The following is a 19,616-nucleotide window of genomic DNA, read 5'->3' on the forward strand; positions in this document are numbered from 1 at the left end:
AGGGTAAATGGATGGGGTTGTGGAGATAGGGCCTGGGCAGGATTGTAGTCGGTGCAGACTCGATGGGCCGAATGGCCTCCTTCTGCACTGTATGATTCTATGTACAGAATTTACTGCAATGAAACAGGCCATATGGCCCAACAGGCAAATACTGGCATCTATGCTCCACATGAGTCTTCTACTTATTTGCTCAGCTTCCCCTGAGGGAGTACAGCGGAGGTTTACCAGGCTGATTCCTGGGATGGCAGGTTCGTCATATGAGGAGAGACTAAGTTGGTTAGGATTGTATTCACTGGAGTTTAGAATATTGAGAGGGGATCTCATAGAAACTTATAAAATTCTAACAGGGTTAGACAGGGTAGATTCATAAAGAATGATCCCAGTGGTTGGGGAGCCCAGACTAGGGGTCACACTTTGAGGATAAGGGGTAAACCTATTAGAACTGAGGTGAGGAGAAATTTCTTCACCCAGAGAGTGGTGAATGTGTGGAATTCACTACCATTGAAAGTAGTTGAGACCAAAATGCTGTGTGATTTTAAGAAGAAATTAGATGGGACTAAAGGGTGAAGGGAAATGAATTTGATGATCAGCCATGATCCTAATGAATGGTGGAGCAGGGTCAAAGGGCTGAATGGCCGACTGCTGCTTCTTGCTTCTATGTTTCTATGGATGCCTTGAGTCTGTGAAAGGCCCTGTATAAATGCATTCTTTCTTTCTATTGATTAAGCTTTGAATTAGAGATTTTTAAAGCAGGTCTCCTCACTTTCAGCTCAGAATGTGTTCCGATAATGTTGACGTGCATGGATTGCCAGAATGATTGACTCCTGTTTCTGTATTTTCCTCCTGTAGGACTCTGAGTCCCTCGACACCTACATACAGAACACGCTTTCGGCCCTGTACCCGCCGTTCGAAGCCACTGCGGCCACTGTCCTGTGGCAGCTCTTCCACGTGGTGGAGAAGTCGTATCGAGGGGACGGACTCCGCTGTCTGATTGATTTTCTCGTTCCTGCCAAGAGAATCCTGCAGTGCATTCAACAGGACACATGTGTAAGTAGAGGCTCACCCCAGGTTACAAGGGCGTTCATTGTTGGTGGCTTAAAGAGCACACATAATACAAGGAGAATCTTGAGGGACTGTACAGCAATTTTAGTCTGGCTGGGATGAGATGGATTTAGTTAGTGGAGCCCTGTTAAGTCCAGAACCAGTCATGAGTGATGGTAAAAAGCAGGGCATGAAGCAGGTCTCGGATTTCATGCAACTACTTCCAGAATTCTTGTCTCCAGGCAAATTGTTTTCTTGCTAATGGAGGACTTTAAGGGATTAAATGTGTTGGAGAGATTTGCTGAACAGAGATAATGGTTAAGTTGAGGTGCAGACCAGGGTATAGAGGTAAAAAGTGGAAGTGAGTGTCCTTTCTACTTTGTCTTAGTTGGAAGCACACTCATCTCTGAATCAGAAAGTCCTGGGTACGAGTCCTGCACCAGAGATTTGAGTATCAAAGCTAGGCCGTGAATCCATTGCGAGACAGAGGAAATGCTGCACTGTTGGAAGTGCCGTCTTTCACATGTGACGTAAAACTGAAGCTCCATCTGAACTTACAGGTGGAGGTTAAACACCCCATGGCACTCTTCGAAGAACGATAGAGAGTTCTCCCCAGTGTCCTGGCCAATATTTATCCCTCAACCAACATCGCTAAAACATATCATCTGATCATTATCACATTGCTGTTCGGGGGAGCTCGCGAGACTTTCTTATACATTATAACAGTGACCACACTTTGAATCTATTTCATTGGCTGTAAAGCACTTGGGGATATTCTGAGATCAGGAAAATTGCCGGATAAATGGAAGTTCCTTCTCTTGCCTTAGTTGTCTGCTTGCTATATTCATTCAATTATATAAGAAAAAACTTATAATTGGGGTGGGGCAATGGGAGCAAGAAATAATAATGTTTGTCTGACTGAACAAATTCTGCTACTTGCAAAAGATTTGGCAGCAGTTGTGAGTATGTAGGAGAGGGATTGTGCAAGCTGTAAACTGAGAAACATGTTGAAAACAAAAAGTTTTGAAAAGTGTATTTCAAGATAAGGGAAGGAAAAATGAGGAGTTGGTAGGGAGACTTCTCAGAAGCTGCTCAGTGAAGGACAGTGGGAGAGGGAGACGGGAGTGTCAGAAGTAAAAAAAAACAGAAAATACCGGAAACACAAGTTCAAATGGCATCTCTGGGAGGAGAGAACTAAAGATAACAGTTGGGATTTTCCAACTCCGCCTGCCGTCGAGATCTCCCAGTCCCGCCGGAAATCAGTGGACTTTTGGTTAGGCCGCCACATCCCCCACAGTGGGTCCCGTCACAGCGGGACTGGAAAATCCAGGCCAGTGTTTCAACTCACCTGTGACTACACCCTCTACCTAGGTCCAAAGGTTGTGCAAAGGGAAGCGAATGGTAAATCCGTCCAAATCAAAGGACTCGTTTTACAAGACACAGCTGCCACCCAATAGTAAATAATGAGGGGATTTGGCAGAATGTCCTGGAAGGTCCATTGTCAAAGTCAGTTATTAAACGTGGCAGCTTGCTTGGCAAGAGTGTGGAATAGGCAGCGATTTCAAAAAGAGATTTACGTTCATGGAGAGCCTTTCACATCCATAGGACCTTCCAAAGTACTTTACAGTCGACAAGTTACTTTTGAAGTGTAGGCACTCTTGCAGTGTAGGAGATACAGCACTCAATTTTGACACAGCCATGCCCCACAAGCAGCAATGTGACAATAATAGCAACAAACGAGCTTTGGGCTGGATTCCAAGCCCCACCCACCACCTCCCACCCCGCCCCCCCTCCACCCCACCCTGCAGCATGTCTCCAGGGCAGCGGAGACGGCTTGCCATTGCCCGCCACTAAACACCTTTCGAATTTTGGTTGGCTCACCCATCCAGCTGTTGGGGAACATGCCGCAGAAGGTCGCCTCCGGCTGGGTCTTCCCATCCCGTCGGCGAGAAGGGCCGAAAAATTCCGCCACAGGTCACTGTCTATGCGGAGTTTGCACATTTTCCCCGTGTCTGCATGAGTTTCCTCTGGGTGCTCCGCTTTCCTCCCACAGTCCAAAGATGTGCGGGTCAGGTTGATTGAGCATGCTAAATTTATCTTAGTGCCAGGGGGATTTGCAGGCTAAATGAAGGTTGCAGGAATAGGGCCTGGGTTGGATTGTGATCGGTACAGACTCGATAAGTTGAATGGCCACCTTCTGTACTCATAGAATCATAGAATCCTACAGCGCAGAAGGAGGCCAGTCGGCCCATTGAGTCTGCACCGACCACAATCCCACCCAGGCCCTATCCCCATAACCCCATGCATTTACCCGGGCTAGTCCCCCTGACACTAAGAGGCAATTTAGCATGGCCAACCCAACTAACCCATATATCTTTGGACAGTAGGGATTCTATGATTCTATAACATGTTCAAGTCTCTGGTGGCAGATTTGAACCTGCTGACGCAGAGACAAGAGCGTTACCCACATGTACCCACCCCTATAGGTGAGCCGTGGCTGACTTCAACGTGCCTTTCTGCTGTTTAAGTCCAATAACCAGGAAATTGGATGCCCAGGAAATTAGGACCACCCATCTCCACACTTTCTCCAATCCATGCTCCCATTAGGTGAGGTTCAGTGCTCGGAATGAAAGCTGGTCAGTGTTCTGTTAAGTCTCATTATTAAATCTCACAGTGGTTCAGTTAGTGAAGGCAGTGTGTATCCTCACCTTACAGTCCAGCATGGATGGAGGGCCAATCCAATCTGCATTTGCTGATTTCAGCTGACTGGGAAAATCAGTACAACATTAGTCTCAATCCCTCAGGAAGAGGGGGGTGGGGAGGAGAACAGACCTGTCGCTGACCATTATGAATTACTCCCCTGCTAGAAAGCGTGTGTATGTGGGTTAGCCTCTGATTGTGATGCGCCGAGAGTTGGATCATTCAACACTTGTTGTGCGGACTTGCGCAAGGATAATGGCTACACAGGTGAGGTAGTGAGAGGTGTCTCAATAGTGCGAGCTGTATTCCAGCCGCATATTTGAGACAGACCAAGCAAAGCGTAGCAAAAGTCACATTTTCCAGCGTAGCGGGTGACATTCGTCCGGTTAAAACCGAATTCCCACCTGGTGAGCTGTGTGTTCCGGCTGCCCTCAGTAGGTCCGCTTCTGCACTGTCCTGGGAAACAGAAATTCATGCAGCATTTCAGTTAGGGCTGAGATTCCAGGAGTGTTTCACGGGCTCCCTCCTGTAACACAGGAGAGAGGGTCAGCATACCCTCTGCTAACACTTCGTAGAATCATACTATGCAGAAGAGGCCCTTGGGCCCATCGAGCCTATATACGCGAGAAACACCTGACCTCCCACCTAATCCCATTTACCAGCACTTGGCCCCTAGCCCTGAATTTTATGATGTGCCAAGTGCTCATCCAGGTACTTTTTAAAGGATGTGAGGCAACCCACCTCCACCACCCTCCAAGACAGTGCATTCCAGACCGTCAGCACCCTCTGGGTAAAAAAATGTTTTTCTCACATCCCCCCCCAAAACCTCTTGCCCCTCACCTTGAACTTAAGTCCCCTTGCGACTGACCCTTCAACTAAGGGGAACAGTTGCTCCTTATCCACTCTGTCCATGCTCCTCATAATCTCGATCAGATCGCCCCTCCTCTGCTCCAATGAAAACAAACTTCCAACTGAGTTTTCACTAAGAAAATGTAAGCGGGAAATCTTACTTTTTGAAGGGAACTTCTGTGAGTTGATTTCAAAATTAAACAAATGACATAAAGATTCTGCACGTTCTCCCCGTATCTGTGTGGGTTTCCTCCGGGTGCTCAGGTTTCCTCCCACAGTCCAAAAGACGTGCTGGTTAGGTGCATTGGCCATGCTAAATTCTCCCTCAGGCGCTGGAGTGTGGTGAATAGCAGATTTTCACAACAATTTCATTGCAGTGTTAATGTAAGCCTACTTGTGACTAATAAATAAACTTTACTTAAGATTTAGCTGAAGGATTTTACTTGATAAATAGAGTAAGTTAATAGAATGGGCTAATTATGTAATCCTGATCACAAAGATTGGTCAAACCTTCGAAATGCTGACTGCAACCTTTCTTCTCAGGAGTTAATAGGTGAAGGCAATTATCTAAGTTGTTTGGTAAATGAATAGTGTATTATTACCAAAAGGTCGCGTAGTCTTTTTGTTCTTTGATTTTCCCTCGTTTGCTCCCTCCCCTACCCAAAGTCTTTGACATCTCACAAGGGACAATGCTTCCACCAGCAGTCTGATGCTTCGACTTAAAAGTGCCACTATTCACATGTGATCCTTGAATGGGTAGAAGCCTATCTGATCATGAGGGGCATCACATCAAAATCCAATCACTCCCTCAACCAATGCACATGACATTGCTGCATTTGGGGATCAGGTTTAGAACCTTCCACCAACCCGGGCTCCCATACCGGTTCTTATCTTGAAGGAACGTTCATGGACTGGATTATTACTGTCCCGCCCACCATGGGAATCGTAGCGGGCAGGACACGGACCATGCAAAGGTCAGTTGGCTTCGGGCGGGATTTTACGACCTTGGAGGTGTGTGTGACCGGAAAATCCCACCCGTTTCTCTGAAGCTATTGCACATATAAAAAGGAGCAAAGGAAGACTTACAATGCACTGCCTTGGGGGGTGGTAGAGGTCTTTCAGGACCTCAGAATATCCAGACAGCTTTATGGAGTACTCTTGCAGTATCATCACTGTTGCAATGCTAATCTGTGCATAGCAAGCTCCCACAAACAGCTGAGTGATAAGGAACAGATCATTTTTTTTCGACTGATTTCAGTTGGGAGATAAATATATTGATCAAGACAGGTAGGACACCTCCCCTGCTCTTTTTTGAACTGGTGCCATGAGGTCTTTTATACCCACCCCAAGAGGGCAGATAGGGCCTTGAGACTAACATCTCATCCAAAACACAGCACCTGTTAAAACTCCCTCAGAACGTGACTGGAGTGTCGGCCTAGATTAGATGCTCATTGTCTCTGGATTGACACTTGAACCCGTGACCTTCTGACTTATAAAAATATAATAACAGGTATAGATAAACATAGGTAGAAATATGCGTACACAAATGTTCTGAAAAGACAAACAAACGGAACCAGTTGGTGCAGTAGAACTGGAACATCAGTGATTGGAAATCCTGGGCCTAGTTAATTCAATCATTCATGCCCACGAGTTCAGATTGGCTTGCCAAACCTTTAAAAGCTTTATCCTGTGGAGATTGAGAGCTTTCCACGGCGTCCTTAACATGACTTGTAAAAGATTTGTTAAGTCATGTCTAGCTTATTCAGTTGGTTGAACTTTTTACTGAGGTAACTAATACGATAGATAAGAAAGTGTCAGTGGATGTTTCGTAATATGAATTTGCAGAATGTATTTTGGTAAGCTTCCATGTGAATGATTCATTACGAAACTGGGAGCGTATGGATTGGGGTCAACCGATTGACAAGATAGGGAATAGGTTCGGGTGCAGGAAACAGACAGTAGGATTATGGATGTGAACATGTTTGTTTGGTATTGCAGAACTTGAATATTGTTGAAAAGAGAAAAAGACGCAGGGCTTGGACATATTCCTTTGGTTTGCAGAGACCTATTCGCCGCAAACAAAAGAAATGTGTTCAAGCCTTGCACTTTTTTCAAATTACCTGGGAGCTTGAGGAGTTCATGGGGCTGAATGGCCTCACCCTGTTCCTGTAAGAACCTTGCATGATTCTCTGTCAGAGAGTCGGTACAGACTCAAAGGGCCAAGTGGCCTCCTTCTGCGCTGTAGGGATTATGTGTTCCAATGACTTGAGTCTGGTGTCTTTGAATTTTGTGTTTCCAGCACACTTGAATTGTCTGGAATTAGCAGGGCGGTTGGGATCTAAAAATAGGGTTGGAACCCTTGTCTCCCCAACGTCTCCAACCCTGTGGCCAGCACAATTTTACAAAGATTTGACATAGCATTTACAGCACAGACTTGCCACACGGCCCAGTTATTCTACATCAGTGTTTATGCTCCACATGGGCTTTTTCCTGTTCTACTTCATCCAAACATATCAACATATTCTCCTCTTCCTTTTTCCCTCATTTATCCAGCTTTCCCTCATAGCAGCTGTGCTATTGGCCTGAACCACTCCATGTGGTAAATTCAGTTTCACATTTTCCCCATTCTGTGAGTAATGAAATTTCTCTTGAATTCCTTACTGGATTTATTGATGACTACCTTATACTATGCCCCTAATTCTGGTCCCCCTGCAAGTGGAAACATCTTCTCCACATCGACTCGATTGAAACCCTTCACAATTTTAAAAATCTCTATTTTGTCACCACTCAGTCTTCACTTTTCTAGAGAGGAGAGCATCAGCATGTTCAATCTTTCCTCTAACTTCTCAATTCTGCCTTTGTACTTGTAATCTTTTTACACTTTGTTTGATTTGATTTGATTTATTATTGTCACATGTATTAACATACAGTGAAAAGTATTGTTTCTTGTGCGCAATACAGACAAAGCATACCGTGCATAGAGAAGGAAATGAGAGAGTGCAGAATGTAGTGTTACAGTCATAGCGAGGGTGTAGAGAAAGATCAACTTAATGCAAGGTAGGTCCATTCAAAAGTCAGATGGCAGCAGGGAAGAAGCTGTCCTTGAGTCGGTTGGTACATGACTTCAGACTTTTGTATCTTATCCTGACGGAAGAAGGTAGAAGAGTGAATATCCGTGGTGCGTGGGGTCCTTAATTATGCTGGCTGCCTTGCCAAGGCAGTGGGAAGCATAGACAGAGTCAATGAATAGGACGCTGGTTTGTGTGATGGATTGGGCTACATTCACAACCTTTTGTAGTTTCTTGCGGTCTTGGGCAGAGCAGGAGCCATACCAAGCTGTGATACAACCAGAAACATTGCTTTCTATAATGCATCTGTAAAAGTCGGTGAGAGTCATAGTTGACATGCCAAATTTCCTTAGTCTCCTTAACTATAGTGTCGGCATGGGGGGAGCCAGGACAGGTTGTTGGTGATCTATACACCTAAGAACGTGAGGTTTTCGACCATTTCTACTTCGCCCCTGTTGACAGGGGCATGTTCTCCACTATGCTTCCTGAAGTCGATGACAATCTCCTTCATTTTGTTGACATTGAGGGAGAGATTATTGTTGTTGCACCAGTTCACCAGATTCTCTATCTCTTTCCAGTACTCTGTCTCATCATTGTTTGAGATCCCCCACTATGGTGATGTCGTCAGCAAACTTGAAAATCGAGTTGCAGGAGAATTTGGCTACACAGTCATAGGTGTATAAGGAGTAGAGTAGGTGGCTGAGAACACAGCCTTGTGGGGCGCTGGTGTTGAGGATGATCGTGGAGGAGGTGTTGTTGCCTATCCCAACTGATTGTGGTCTGTGGGTTAGCAAGTTCAGGATCCAGTCACAGAGGGAGGAGTCGAGACCCAGGTCACAGAGTTTGGAGATGAGTTTCGTAGGAATAATAGTGTTGAAGGCTGAGCTGTAGTCGATAAATAGAAGTCTGACATAGGTGTCTTTGTTATCTAGGTGTTCCAGGGTTGAGTGCGGGGCCTTTCTCCAATGCCTCTCTATTTAATTTACTCTCTCATGAGATGTGGACGTCGCTGACGAGGCCAGCATTTTTATTGCCCATTCATAATTGCCCTTGGAAAGATGGTGGTGAGCTGCCTTCTTGAACTGCTGCCATCCATATGGTATAGGCGTATCCACAATGCTGTCAGAGATGGAGTTCTGGGATAATGACCCAGCAACAGTGAAAGAACAGCAATATATCCTTTTGTAATATGGAGACTAGAACTGTGCACTGTACTACAATTGTAATTTAATATGTAGAAGTTCTCTATAAGTTAACTATAAGTTAAACATGATTTCTACGCTTTTTAATACTATCCCTCATTTTTGAAATTTCTACTTTTCCTGGGGTTTATCAAGTGTCCAAAGTGCCCTCAGGAAGTATGCCCTTTAGTGATGTAGCAATCAGAATCCAAGGACACCAACTTGGCTGGAAATGGTCAGAACATAAGTTGCTAACTGATAGAGGAGAGATCATTTTACTGTTGTGGAGCCTGGAAGACAGTAATGGGATTATTTGACCTACTCCTGTTTCTATGTTAGGCAGATGGGCAGGAACAAGGGCTCCATAGTGTTGGAGAAACATAACCGTCTGTAAACATGCGAGAATATTACCACCATTTGCTCAATGATCCCTCAGTGACAGCCCTTGTCACATCTCAATCCACGGTAATTTCCCCCCAGGCAGTGGTGCAAAGCTTTAGCAGCAACTGCGGTCGCAGTTTCAAAGTGACACCAGGCCATTCACAGGCCAAAGCCACTGCTGGCTTTGATGGAGCACATGAATGTGAGTGACACATCTAGGCCATTGTCCCAAGACTCGTGTAGAAAGCCCACTGGAGTGTAAAAGCACCCACTGACTCTGTGGGGGAGATGGCGGGGGGAGCACCTCCATGAGTGTTTGAGATAATTAAAGCTTGATGTTGTAAAAGTGGCCACTGACAGTGATCAACTGATGGCAATCTAAAGAGTTCTTTAAACGACTTGTTGACACTCAAAAGATCAGAGCTTTGATCTCTGAGGAAGGAGCTGGAGGGTCATGTGTGTGCTCATAAATCATGGGCCGCAAATTAAGCACTGTTTCATTCGCATGCACTTTGCAATGGCCTCAGATGTCTGTCTGACCCGTTCAAACTCCATCTGAAGGGAAAGCGCAGCCTCAGTCTGACTTGCTGCCCCTGCTGAGCAAGCACTGATGTGGATGAAATATCACAGACGTTAAACATGGGAGGATCGCAGGTTGAGTTGCAGGCTTTCCCATGGCAATTCCCCACGCTGCTCGCTCCTCATATCACCACCACGCATCTGCAGACCCGAGATACTGAGGGAAGAACTCAGCTTTTGCTTCTAAAGTACTCCCGGTTTTATAAGGCATGATAACCCTTGCCTCTTTATGGTTGGTCGATGGTGTCAGCAGGTTATAGTGTAATGAGGTGTGGTGGACCTCAGTTGTGCCTTTGTCCTATATGGACCACCGTTGTGTGTGTTTGTCATACCTGGACACATCCCCTTCCAGTTTGGTTCCTCCCCTCAGCACCTAGTATAAAGGTGGCTGTCTCCTCCCCCTTGTTCAGTCCAGGTCGGCTATTTGTTGGGATCTGCTCCTGATTCTGTTGTGAATAAAAGCCTACACTTATATTGGCATATCGGTAGTCTTTCGCCTTATTGATAGCGCATCATGAGGCAGATCATGAGCCTGAGGTGGTATCTCTGCTGAAGGGCAGGTTCTTTCACTCAGCAAGAAGGATCCTCATTAACTCCCTGGCTTTCAAACATCTGCTGAAAAAATGCTGTTCTTGTGTAGAATAGATATTGTGTAGAATAGAATTGTGTTAAGAACCCCACTAAGGTTAGGTGTGAGGGTATCCCAAAACACAGAAAGGTAACTTGGAACAGCGGTTCTTAAAGGTGTAATTTGCGATTTGGCAGAATGTGAGTGAAGATAGGCAAACCAATGTGGAAAGGCACAGTCTTGCTGTTAAATAAAAGAATGTTTATTAACTTAAATGAAAATACACACAAGAAAAACCGTGGCCAAACAAAGGTACACTTAAAGGTGGCGGCATGGTGGCACAGCGCCAGGGACCCGGGTTCAATTCCCGGCTTGGGTCACTGTCTGTGCAGGGTTTGCACATTTTCCCATGTCTGCGTGGGTTTCCTCCCACTGTCCAAAAGGAGTGCTGGTTAAGTGCATTGGCCATGCTGAATTCTCCCTCAGTGTATCCGAACAGGTGTCGGAATGTGGCGACTAGAGGATTTTCGAAGTAACTTCATTGCAGTGTTAATGTAAGCCCAATTGTGACATTAATAAGTAAATTTAAGCTTAAAACTTATAAGCTTAAAACTTAACTTAAATAATGGATATACACATGCACACAGTGGGGAGAGGGGGCAAATTTTCTGTCCTCCCTGTGGCGTGTCTCTTGTAGCAGAATTTCCCATTTACTGCATCCCACATCACCTGGAAATCCTTGCGAGTGGTGGCGCGGGCGTGGCGGGCAGAGGGTGGAGGGAGGGGTTGGGGGGAGTGGGGGTTTTAAAGTCAGTAGGACCAGAAGATCCCATTGACATGAACAGCCAGAAAATTCTAGCCAGTATCATATGGAATTCCCCCCCCATTCTTTTCTATCCAGGTTACCGAACTCTGAGAAAAGTTCTTCTGTGGCCACATTAATGTTCTTAATCATCATTCTGAGTCTCCCCAAATTAAATACCCCAATGCATGGACTCGGAGCTCTGAACCTCAGATCTTTTAGAGTCTGAGGAATGGTCATTTCAAAAATTTCAAATGGATCAGGAAAGCCATGTCCTCAACGCAGAGAAAACTCCCGGGTACCCGAAGGAGCGTAATTAACCTTTTTTTCTGCATTGGACACGTGTCCTGTACTAAACTAGGACCACTCAGCAAACTCACCCAAACACAGGGAGAACTTGCAGATTCCACACAGACAGGGCAGCACGGGGGCGCAATGGTTAGCAGCGCTGCCTCACAGTGCCAGGGACCCGGGTTCGATTCCCGGCTTGGGTCACTGTGTAGAGTTTGCACGCTCTCCCCGTGTCTGCGCGGGTTTCCTCCGGGTGCTCTGGTTTCCTCCCATAGTCTGAAAGATGTGCTGGTTAGGTTTCTATTAGATATAGAACAGATGTCAGAGGTAGGTTCTTTACTCAGAGAGTAGTAAGGGTGTGGAATGCCCTGCCTGCAACAGTAGTGGACTCACCAACAATAAGGGCATTTAAATGGTCATTGGATAAACATATGGGTGATATTGGAATAGTGTAGGTTAGATGGGCTTTAGAATGGTTTCACAGGTCGGCGCAACATCGAGGGCCGAAGGATCTGTACTGCGCTGTAATGTTCTATGTTCTAGGTGCGTTGACCCGAACAGGCACCGGAGTGTGGCGGCTAGGGGAATTTCACAGTAACTTCATTGCAGTGTTAATATAAAAGTTTATTTATTAGTCACAAGTAAGGCTTACATTAACACTGCAATGAAGTCACTGTGAAATTCCCCAAACCTTACTTACTATAAGCCTTACTTACTATAAGCCTTACTTGTGACTAATAAATAAACTTTAACTGCCAAATTCCGAGATCGCTTTAGTTGTTGTGACTGACATTATCAGTGTTTGGGAATGTGCACTTTGTGAAAGGACGCAGCCTTTCGAGTCAGTGTATGTGCTGAGGATTGACGGCCGAATTGTCAAAGTTGCACTGTCTTTCAACTTCAGAAATCTCCACTTAAATCCAACCTCATGCTGCTGGGATGTCAGCTTTCATTAAAGGCTTGTCACTGGGATGTACACGACAGCAGTTACTGGCAGGGCTTGCATTCAGTTGTCTGAAAATGGACTGATCTGAGGTGATAAACACAGAACAGCTTCCCCAGGGCTGTTTTAAGATTGTGACGAAAGGTTTACAGTGAAAAACCGAGCTCCTCACAATTGAAGGAGTCGGTCGGCAATTGGCATGTAATAAGAATCGTAAAATCTGACAAATTATTTTTGGAATGTAGCCATTGATTTTCTGCAGGGGAGAAAAAAGACAGGCAATTTGGTGCACATCAAGATCCCACAGACTGTAAAATGAGGTCTTGGATAGATGCTAGTCAGGACTTGGGCCTTCTTCAAGTGGCGCCGCAGATTCTTGTACACCCAACAGCAAATGGGAAAATGTTATATTTACTTTTATTTTATATTTTAGGGGGAAGTTTAAAGTTTATTTATTAGTCTCACAAGTAGGCTTACATTAACACCGCAATGAAGTTACTGTGAAAATCCCCTAGTCGCCACACTCCGGCTCCTGTTTGGGTACGCTGAGGGAGAATTTAGCATGGCCAATCATGTCTTTCGGACTGTGGGGGGAAACCGGAGCACCCGGAGGAAACCCACGCAGATATGGGGAGAACGTGCAGACTCGGCACAGACAGTGATTCAAGCCAGGAATTGAACCCGAGTCCCTTGCGCTGTGAGGCAGCAGCGTTAACCACTGTGCCACTGTGCCGCATAGTGGCATTCTCTCAGAAGTAGTAATCCAAGGCTAGTAATCTATAGACCCAGTCTTACCCACTGTGGGAGATGGGTTCAAATCCCACCACTGCAGCTGGCGGAATTTAAGTTCAGTTAATAAATCTGGAATTGAAAGCTAGCCAGTAATGATGAGCATGTCAATTATCATCAATTACTGCAAAAACCCATCTGGTTCACAAATGTCCTTTAGGGAACGAAATCTGCTGTCCTTACCTAGTCTGGCTTCCATTTGACTCCATTCCCACGACAATGTGGTTGATTCTAAACTGCCCTTCTGAAATGCCCCAGCAAACCACTCAGTTCACGGGCAATTAGGGATGGGCACCAAATACTGGTCTTGCCAGTGGTGCCCACATCCCATGGAAGATTTAAAAAATCACCTTTAATGAAATAAATTGACCTAAGATCTCCACAGGATTCTTATAAAACATCAAGAATACATAAGGGGATAAAGGAGGGAATTTTCCTGTCCTGCCCACCACAGGAATCATAGTGGCGGGGTGGGGGTGGGGAGGGGGGGGTGGGGAGGGTGGGGGGGCGGGTGGGGATGGGGGTGGGACCATGCAAAGATCCATGAATCTCAGGCAGGATTCTCCAGTTTTGAGGCGAGCGCAGCTGGAAAATCCCACCCTTCAGATGACTATAGATTTGATCAGAGAGGTGGGTTTTAAGGAGTGTCTAAAAGGAGGAAGGTATGGTTGACAGTAGAGAGATAATGGGAAGGAATTCCAGAGCTCAGGGCCGAGGTAGCAGATTGTCCAGGCATTAGTTGGAGGAAATTTCTACTCATCCGATTTTGGATGTCAGGTAAGCTGTTTGACAACTTAGAGGCATTGAAAAGGTCGAGAGTGGTGGTGGTGAGGTACAGCCGGGTGTCATAAGAACTAGGAGCAGGAGTAGGCCATTTGGCCTAAGGTCATGGCTGATCTTTTCATGGACTCAGCTCCACTTACCCGCCCGCTCACCACTCACCCTTAATTCCTTTACTGTTCAAAAATCTATCTATCTTTGCCTTAAAAATGTTCATTGAGGTAGCCTCAACTGCTTCACTGGGCAGGGAATTCCACAGATTCACAACCCTTTAGGTGAAGAAGTTCCTCCTCAACTCAGTCCTAAATCTGTTCCCCCTTATTTTGAGGCTATGCCCTTAGTTCTGGTTTTACCTGCTAGTGGATACAACATCCCTTCATAATTTTATATGTTTCTATAAGATCCCCTCTCATTCTTCTAAATTCCAATGAGTATAGTCCGAGTCTACTCAGTCTCTCCTCATAAGCCAACACTTTCAACTCCGGAATCAACCTAGTGAATCTCCTCTGCACTCCCTCCAGTGCCAGTATATCCTTTCTCAAGTAAGGAGACCAAAGCTGTACACAGTATTCCAGGTGTGGCCTCACCAGCACCTTATACAGCTGCAACATAACCTCGCTGTTTTTAAACTCCCCTCTAGCAATGAAGGACAAAATTCCATTTGCCTTCTGAATTACCTGCTGCACCTGCAAACCTACTTTTTGTGATTCCTGCACAAGGACAACTCGGTCCCTTTGCACAGCAGCATGCTGCAATTTTTTACCATTTATATAATAGTGCATTTTGCTGTTATTCCTACCAAAATGGATGATCTCACATTTACCAACATTGTATTTCACGTACCAGACTCTCGCCCACTCACTTAAACTATCTATATCCCTTTGCAGACTTTCAGTGTCCTCTGCACACTTTGCTCTGCCACTTATCTTAGTGTCACCTGTGAACTTTGACACACTACACTTGGTCCCCAACTCCAAATCATCTATGTAAATTGTAAACAATTGCAGTTCCAACACTGATCCCTGAGGCACACCATTAGTCACTGATCGCCAACCAGAAAAACACCATTTATCCCCATTCTTTGCTTTCTGTTAGTTAACAAATCCTCTATCCATGTAACACCATTTTATCTTGTGCAGCAGCCTTTTGTGTGGCACCTTGTCGAATGCCTTCTGGAAATCCAGATACACCACATCCACCTGTTCCCCGTTGTCCACCACACTCGTAATTTCCTCAAAGAATTCCACTAAATTAGTTAAACATGACCTGCCTTTCATAAACCCATGCTGTGTCTTACCAATGGGACAATTTATATCCAGATGTCTCGCTATTTCTTCCTTGATGGTAGATTCATGTATTTTCCCTGCTACAGAAGTTGAGCTAACCGGCCTATAGTTACCCGCCTTTTGTCTACCTCCTTTTTTGGACAGTAGCATCACATTTGCTGTTTTCAAATCTGCTCCCAGAGTCCAGCGAATTTTGGTAAATTACCACAAGTGCATTTGCTATTTCCCCCGCCATCTCTTTTAGTACCCTGGGATGTATTCCATCAGGGCCAGGAGACTTGTCTACCTTTAGCCCTACCTTACCTAACAATGCTTCTTCAGTGATAATGATTGTTCCTCGGACCTCACCTGCCATAGCCTTCTTGTCATCAATTTTTGGCATGTTATTTGTGTCGTCCACTGAGAAGACAAAATAGCTGTTCAATGCCTCAGAATTTCCTCATTTCCCATTATTAAATCCCCCTTCTCATCCTCTGAAGGACCAATGTTTACCTTAGCCACTCTTTATCTTTTTACATATTTGTAGAAACGTTTGCTATCTGTATGTCACCAGTGTACGTATGAAAACTGACATTGTTTCTGGATGATGTCAGCGAGGGAGAGCTTGTGGATGATTAGTTTCACCTCAGTTAACCATCCTTCACCCCACCCAGAACTCCACAATTATAACAGTGTGCAGCGCAATCTCACTGCTGCCCGTCTGATAGCGCAGTACTGCACTGACTTCACAGTTTAAATTCTGTGCCCAGTTCTCTGGCATGGGGCTTAGATCATAACCTTTTGACTCTAGCTTTCACAGGGCTGAAATTCATTTAAATTACATAGAACGTCACAGCTCTGGGGCAAGTCATTCAGCTCAATGTGATCCTCTCCCCATCCATTACATCGCAGCCTATTCACAAATGAGTTTGTGAGCATATCATTATTGTCAGATAGGGGACTAATTCTGACCTGTTAACTAACAGTATCCAGGGTTCAAATTAGGAGTTATAGGACACAGCCTCTTACATTCATATAGAGCCCGGAACATAACAAAAACAAACAAAGCTGGATAGTGTGGAAATAAATTGCAAAGCATCATAGAAGCCCTACAGTGCAGAAAGAGGCCTTTGGGTCCATCGAACCCGCACCCATGACAATCCCACTCAGGCCCTATCTCCGTAACCCCATGTATTCAACCTACTAATCTCCCTGACACTAAGGGGCAATTTAGCATGGGCAATCCACCTAACCCGCACATCTTTGGACTGTGGGAGAAAATCGGAGCACCTGGAGGAATCCCCATGCAGACACGGGGAAAACGTGCAAACTCCACACAGTCACCCAAGGCTGGAATTGAACCTGGGTCCCTGGCCCTGTGAGTCAGCAGCGCTAACCACTGGGTCACTGTGCCACCCCAGGAAAGGAGCTTTTGAAGAGGTGGGTTTGAAGTAAAGCCTTGGCAGAGATGTAGCAAGAGGAAGAGGGGCAACGGTGGCAAAATTGACTGAACGTTCTGGTACCAACCACAGAACAGGGAGGGTGGAATGTGAAAAGGTTTGCTTATTTTATAGCACTGATACTGCAGTAACCCTGAGAGTCCCTGAGTAAACAGAACACAGTAAGAAGTCTCACAACACCAGGTTAAAGTCCACTTTAACCTGGTGTTGTGAGACTTCTTACTGTGCTTACCCCAGTCCAACGCCGGCATCTCCACATCATAAACAGAACACAGCAGAGAGCCTTGACTCTGGTGGAATTGTAAAGTAGGTTGTGAATTAGTCATGAGAATGCTGTTCTGTCCCCCCATCCCCGGTATCAAATAAAATCACTGCTGTCAGAGTCAGTGGTTGCTGGAAGGTTGATCTCCCATAAAGGCTTGAGGTCATCCTTTTAAATTGCATCATAGCCACTGGAGAAGGCACAGTGGCACAGACCCACACCTTTTAAAATGATTGCACACATGCAAACTTGCGTATATAAGCAGTGGGCTCTCCGCGAACATTCCCTATGTACCAAATCCTGTTCACCATCACTCCCTGCACATGCTAACTTGGCTCCCAGCTGGGGATGAAGTAGAAATGGTTGAGATCTTCAAGTATTTAGATGTGCAGATCACCAACAACCTATGCTGACACTATAGTTAAGAAAGCCCACCAACACCACTACTTTCCCGGAAGAGTAAGGAGATTTGGCATGTCAGCCAAGACTCTCACCAACTTTTACAGATGCACCCTAGAAAGCATTCTTTCTGGTTGTATCACAGCTTGGTATGGCTCCTGCTCTGCCCAAGATGGCAAAAAACTACAAAGGGTCGTGAATGAAGCCAGTCCATCACGCTAACCAGCCTCCCATCCATTGACTCCGTCTACACTTCCTGCTGCCTCGGAAAAGCAGCCAACATATTCAAGGACCCCACACACCCCAGACATACTCTCTTCCACCTTTTTTCATCAGGAAAAAGATACAAAGGTCTGAGGTCACGTACCAACTGACTCAAGAACAGCTTCTTCCCTGCTGCCATCAGACTTTCGAATGGTCTTCGCATTAAGTTGATCTTTCTCTACACTCTAGCTATCACTGTAACACTACATTTTGCACTCCCTCCTTTCCTTCCCTATGAACGGTATGCTCTGTATAACGCGCAAGAAACAATACTTTTCACTATGAACTAATACATATGATAATACTAAATCAAACCAAATCTAATCAGCTCACAAAGTCTGGATTTTAAAGGTTGCATTCAAGCTTCCCTTTTGCCCCTCCCGATTTCTGGAATTACTTTAAGTATTACAACACTCCAAGATCTCAGTATTGCTCCAATCCATTTGTTCCACTGTTGGTAGTATTGCCTTCAGCTGTCAAGGTCTGAAACTCTGGCATGCCCTCCCTGAACCTCTCCTTTAACACACTTCTTATAACAACCACTTTACCAAGCTTTTGGCTACCTGTTTGAACATCTCTTGATGTAGTTCAATACTGATTTGAGTCTGATAATGTGAAGTGCTTTGGGCATTTTACTAAGGTAAAGGTGAGGTATAAATACAGGTTGTTAATTGTCTGATGTCAGATACGCCCAACAGGAACAACTTTCTTCTGAATGATGCCAGCGAGTTTGGGGGTTTTTATTCTTACACTTGATTAGCGTTCAGCTCATATATCTGAGCATTTAAGCACCACTGTAATAAAATCTAAGGCACATGTCTGATAATCAGCATCCTTTCAGGGATAAGTATGAACTAACATGTGAAAGCAGTCAAGACAGATGAACAATGGTTACATTCCACCTCATGGCCTCCATACATTAGTCCTAACCTTGGCAGCAGCCCAATGTGTAAAATACGTTAGGCAGGCACAAAACAAGGTGGAGGCCAACCAGAACCTCTACGTTGATAAAGGTTGTAAACAAAGTGATGTTTCATGTCTGAGTGAAACTGAAGCCAATGTTTGGCACCGAAAAAGTCCATTTCTATTTGCTTCGCAAGGCAGAATAACTTCACCAAGCTCATAATGAAAGCTGTCAGCGTGTGCTTCAGCGCTCCGGCTCCTGCCTTTCTCATTCCCTCATTTCTTAGTGCCATAATCACTGGACTGGAACGCTTCATTGTCCCACGCTAGGCTTTTGTGAGCTTGAAACTCTTAGAGTTTGACAAGTTGTTTTAACCCAGTTGTGGTTGGCTTAGCTTCACGTGAACCCTTTCTCACCTCAGGTAAGTCTCCAAGGAGCTTGTCCAATGTTTCCCAACGCTGGACACGCAGCTGGGAAAAGGGCCACTTGGGGCCTTCTGTTCCCATGACTAGAGATCACAGAGGTTGCCGGTTCTAAAACAAAAATAATCAGGATCACACATTTCCCTCCTGGTTAGTTTATTATTTCAGAAAACAACTGATCAAAGGGAGGGAGGGCTCTTGCAGAGGCTGCAACTTGTTGGGTGAAATGTAGATGCTTGCAAATGCCATAACTTCTCAAATGTGCTTCCGACTATCCCACATCCTCCTCAATATCTTGGCGACAGCAAATATTCTAAGTGGAGTCAAATCCTGTGTTGTCTCAGAGAGTTCAAAAAAACACAAGTGGCCAATAAATTCTGAAGAATTGTTGACAGGACTTCCCAAGACCAGCACATTCACAAACCTGCTTCAGTGAAATCATTTTAAGTTCAGTGCTAGGCTCACTCACGCCTCTGAGACAGGAGGCCGTGAGGTCAAGTCTGGCTCCCGAAGCTTTAAGCACACAGAGCGCTGAGGAAATGCTGTATGCTCAGAGATGTCCTCGTTGGTTAAACTGTGGTCCCGTCTGTTTTCTTGGGTGAGTATATAAAAAACTCCCTGCCAATACTGGAATTTTGATTTGATTTGATTTATTATCATCACATGTA

General features: G+C 45.2%; 1 protein-coding gene across 3 annotated transcripts in view; it reads left to right on the forward strand.

Moving 5' to 3' along the window:
- Positions 1-19,616, forward strand: part of plekhg4b (pleckstrin homology domain containing, family G (with RhoGef domain) member 4B) — a 210,802-nt gene that overhangs the window by 96,542 nt on the left and 94,644 nt on the right. For all 3 annotated transcript variants that reach the window (XM_078198318.1, XM_078198300.1, XM_078198309.1), the window contains exon 2: positions 850-1,047. In XM_078198318.1, the coding sequence (XP_078054444.1) occupies positions 850-1,047 (198 nt within the window). The remainder of the gene's footprint in view (positions 1-849; positions 1,048-19,616) is intronic.

This window comes from Mustelus asterias, chromosome 2 (genome assembly GCF_964213995.1).
Source record: "Mustelus asterias chromosome 2, sMusAst1.hap1.1, whole genome shotgun sequence".
Classification (NCBI taxonomy): domain Eukaryota; kingdom Metazoa; phylum Chordata; class Chondrichthyes; order Carcharhiniformes; family Triakidae; genus Mustelus; species Mustelus asterias.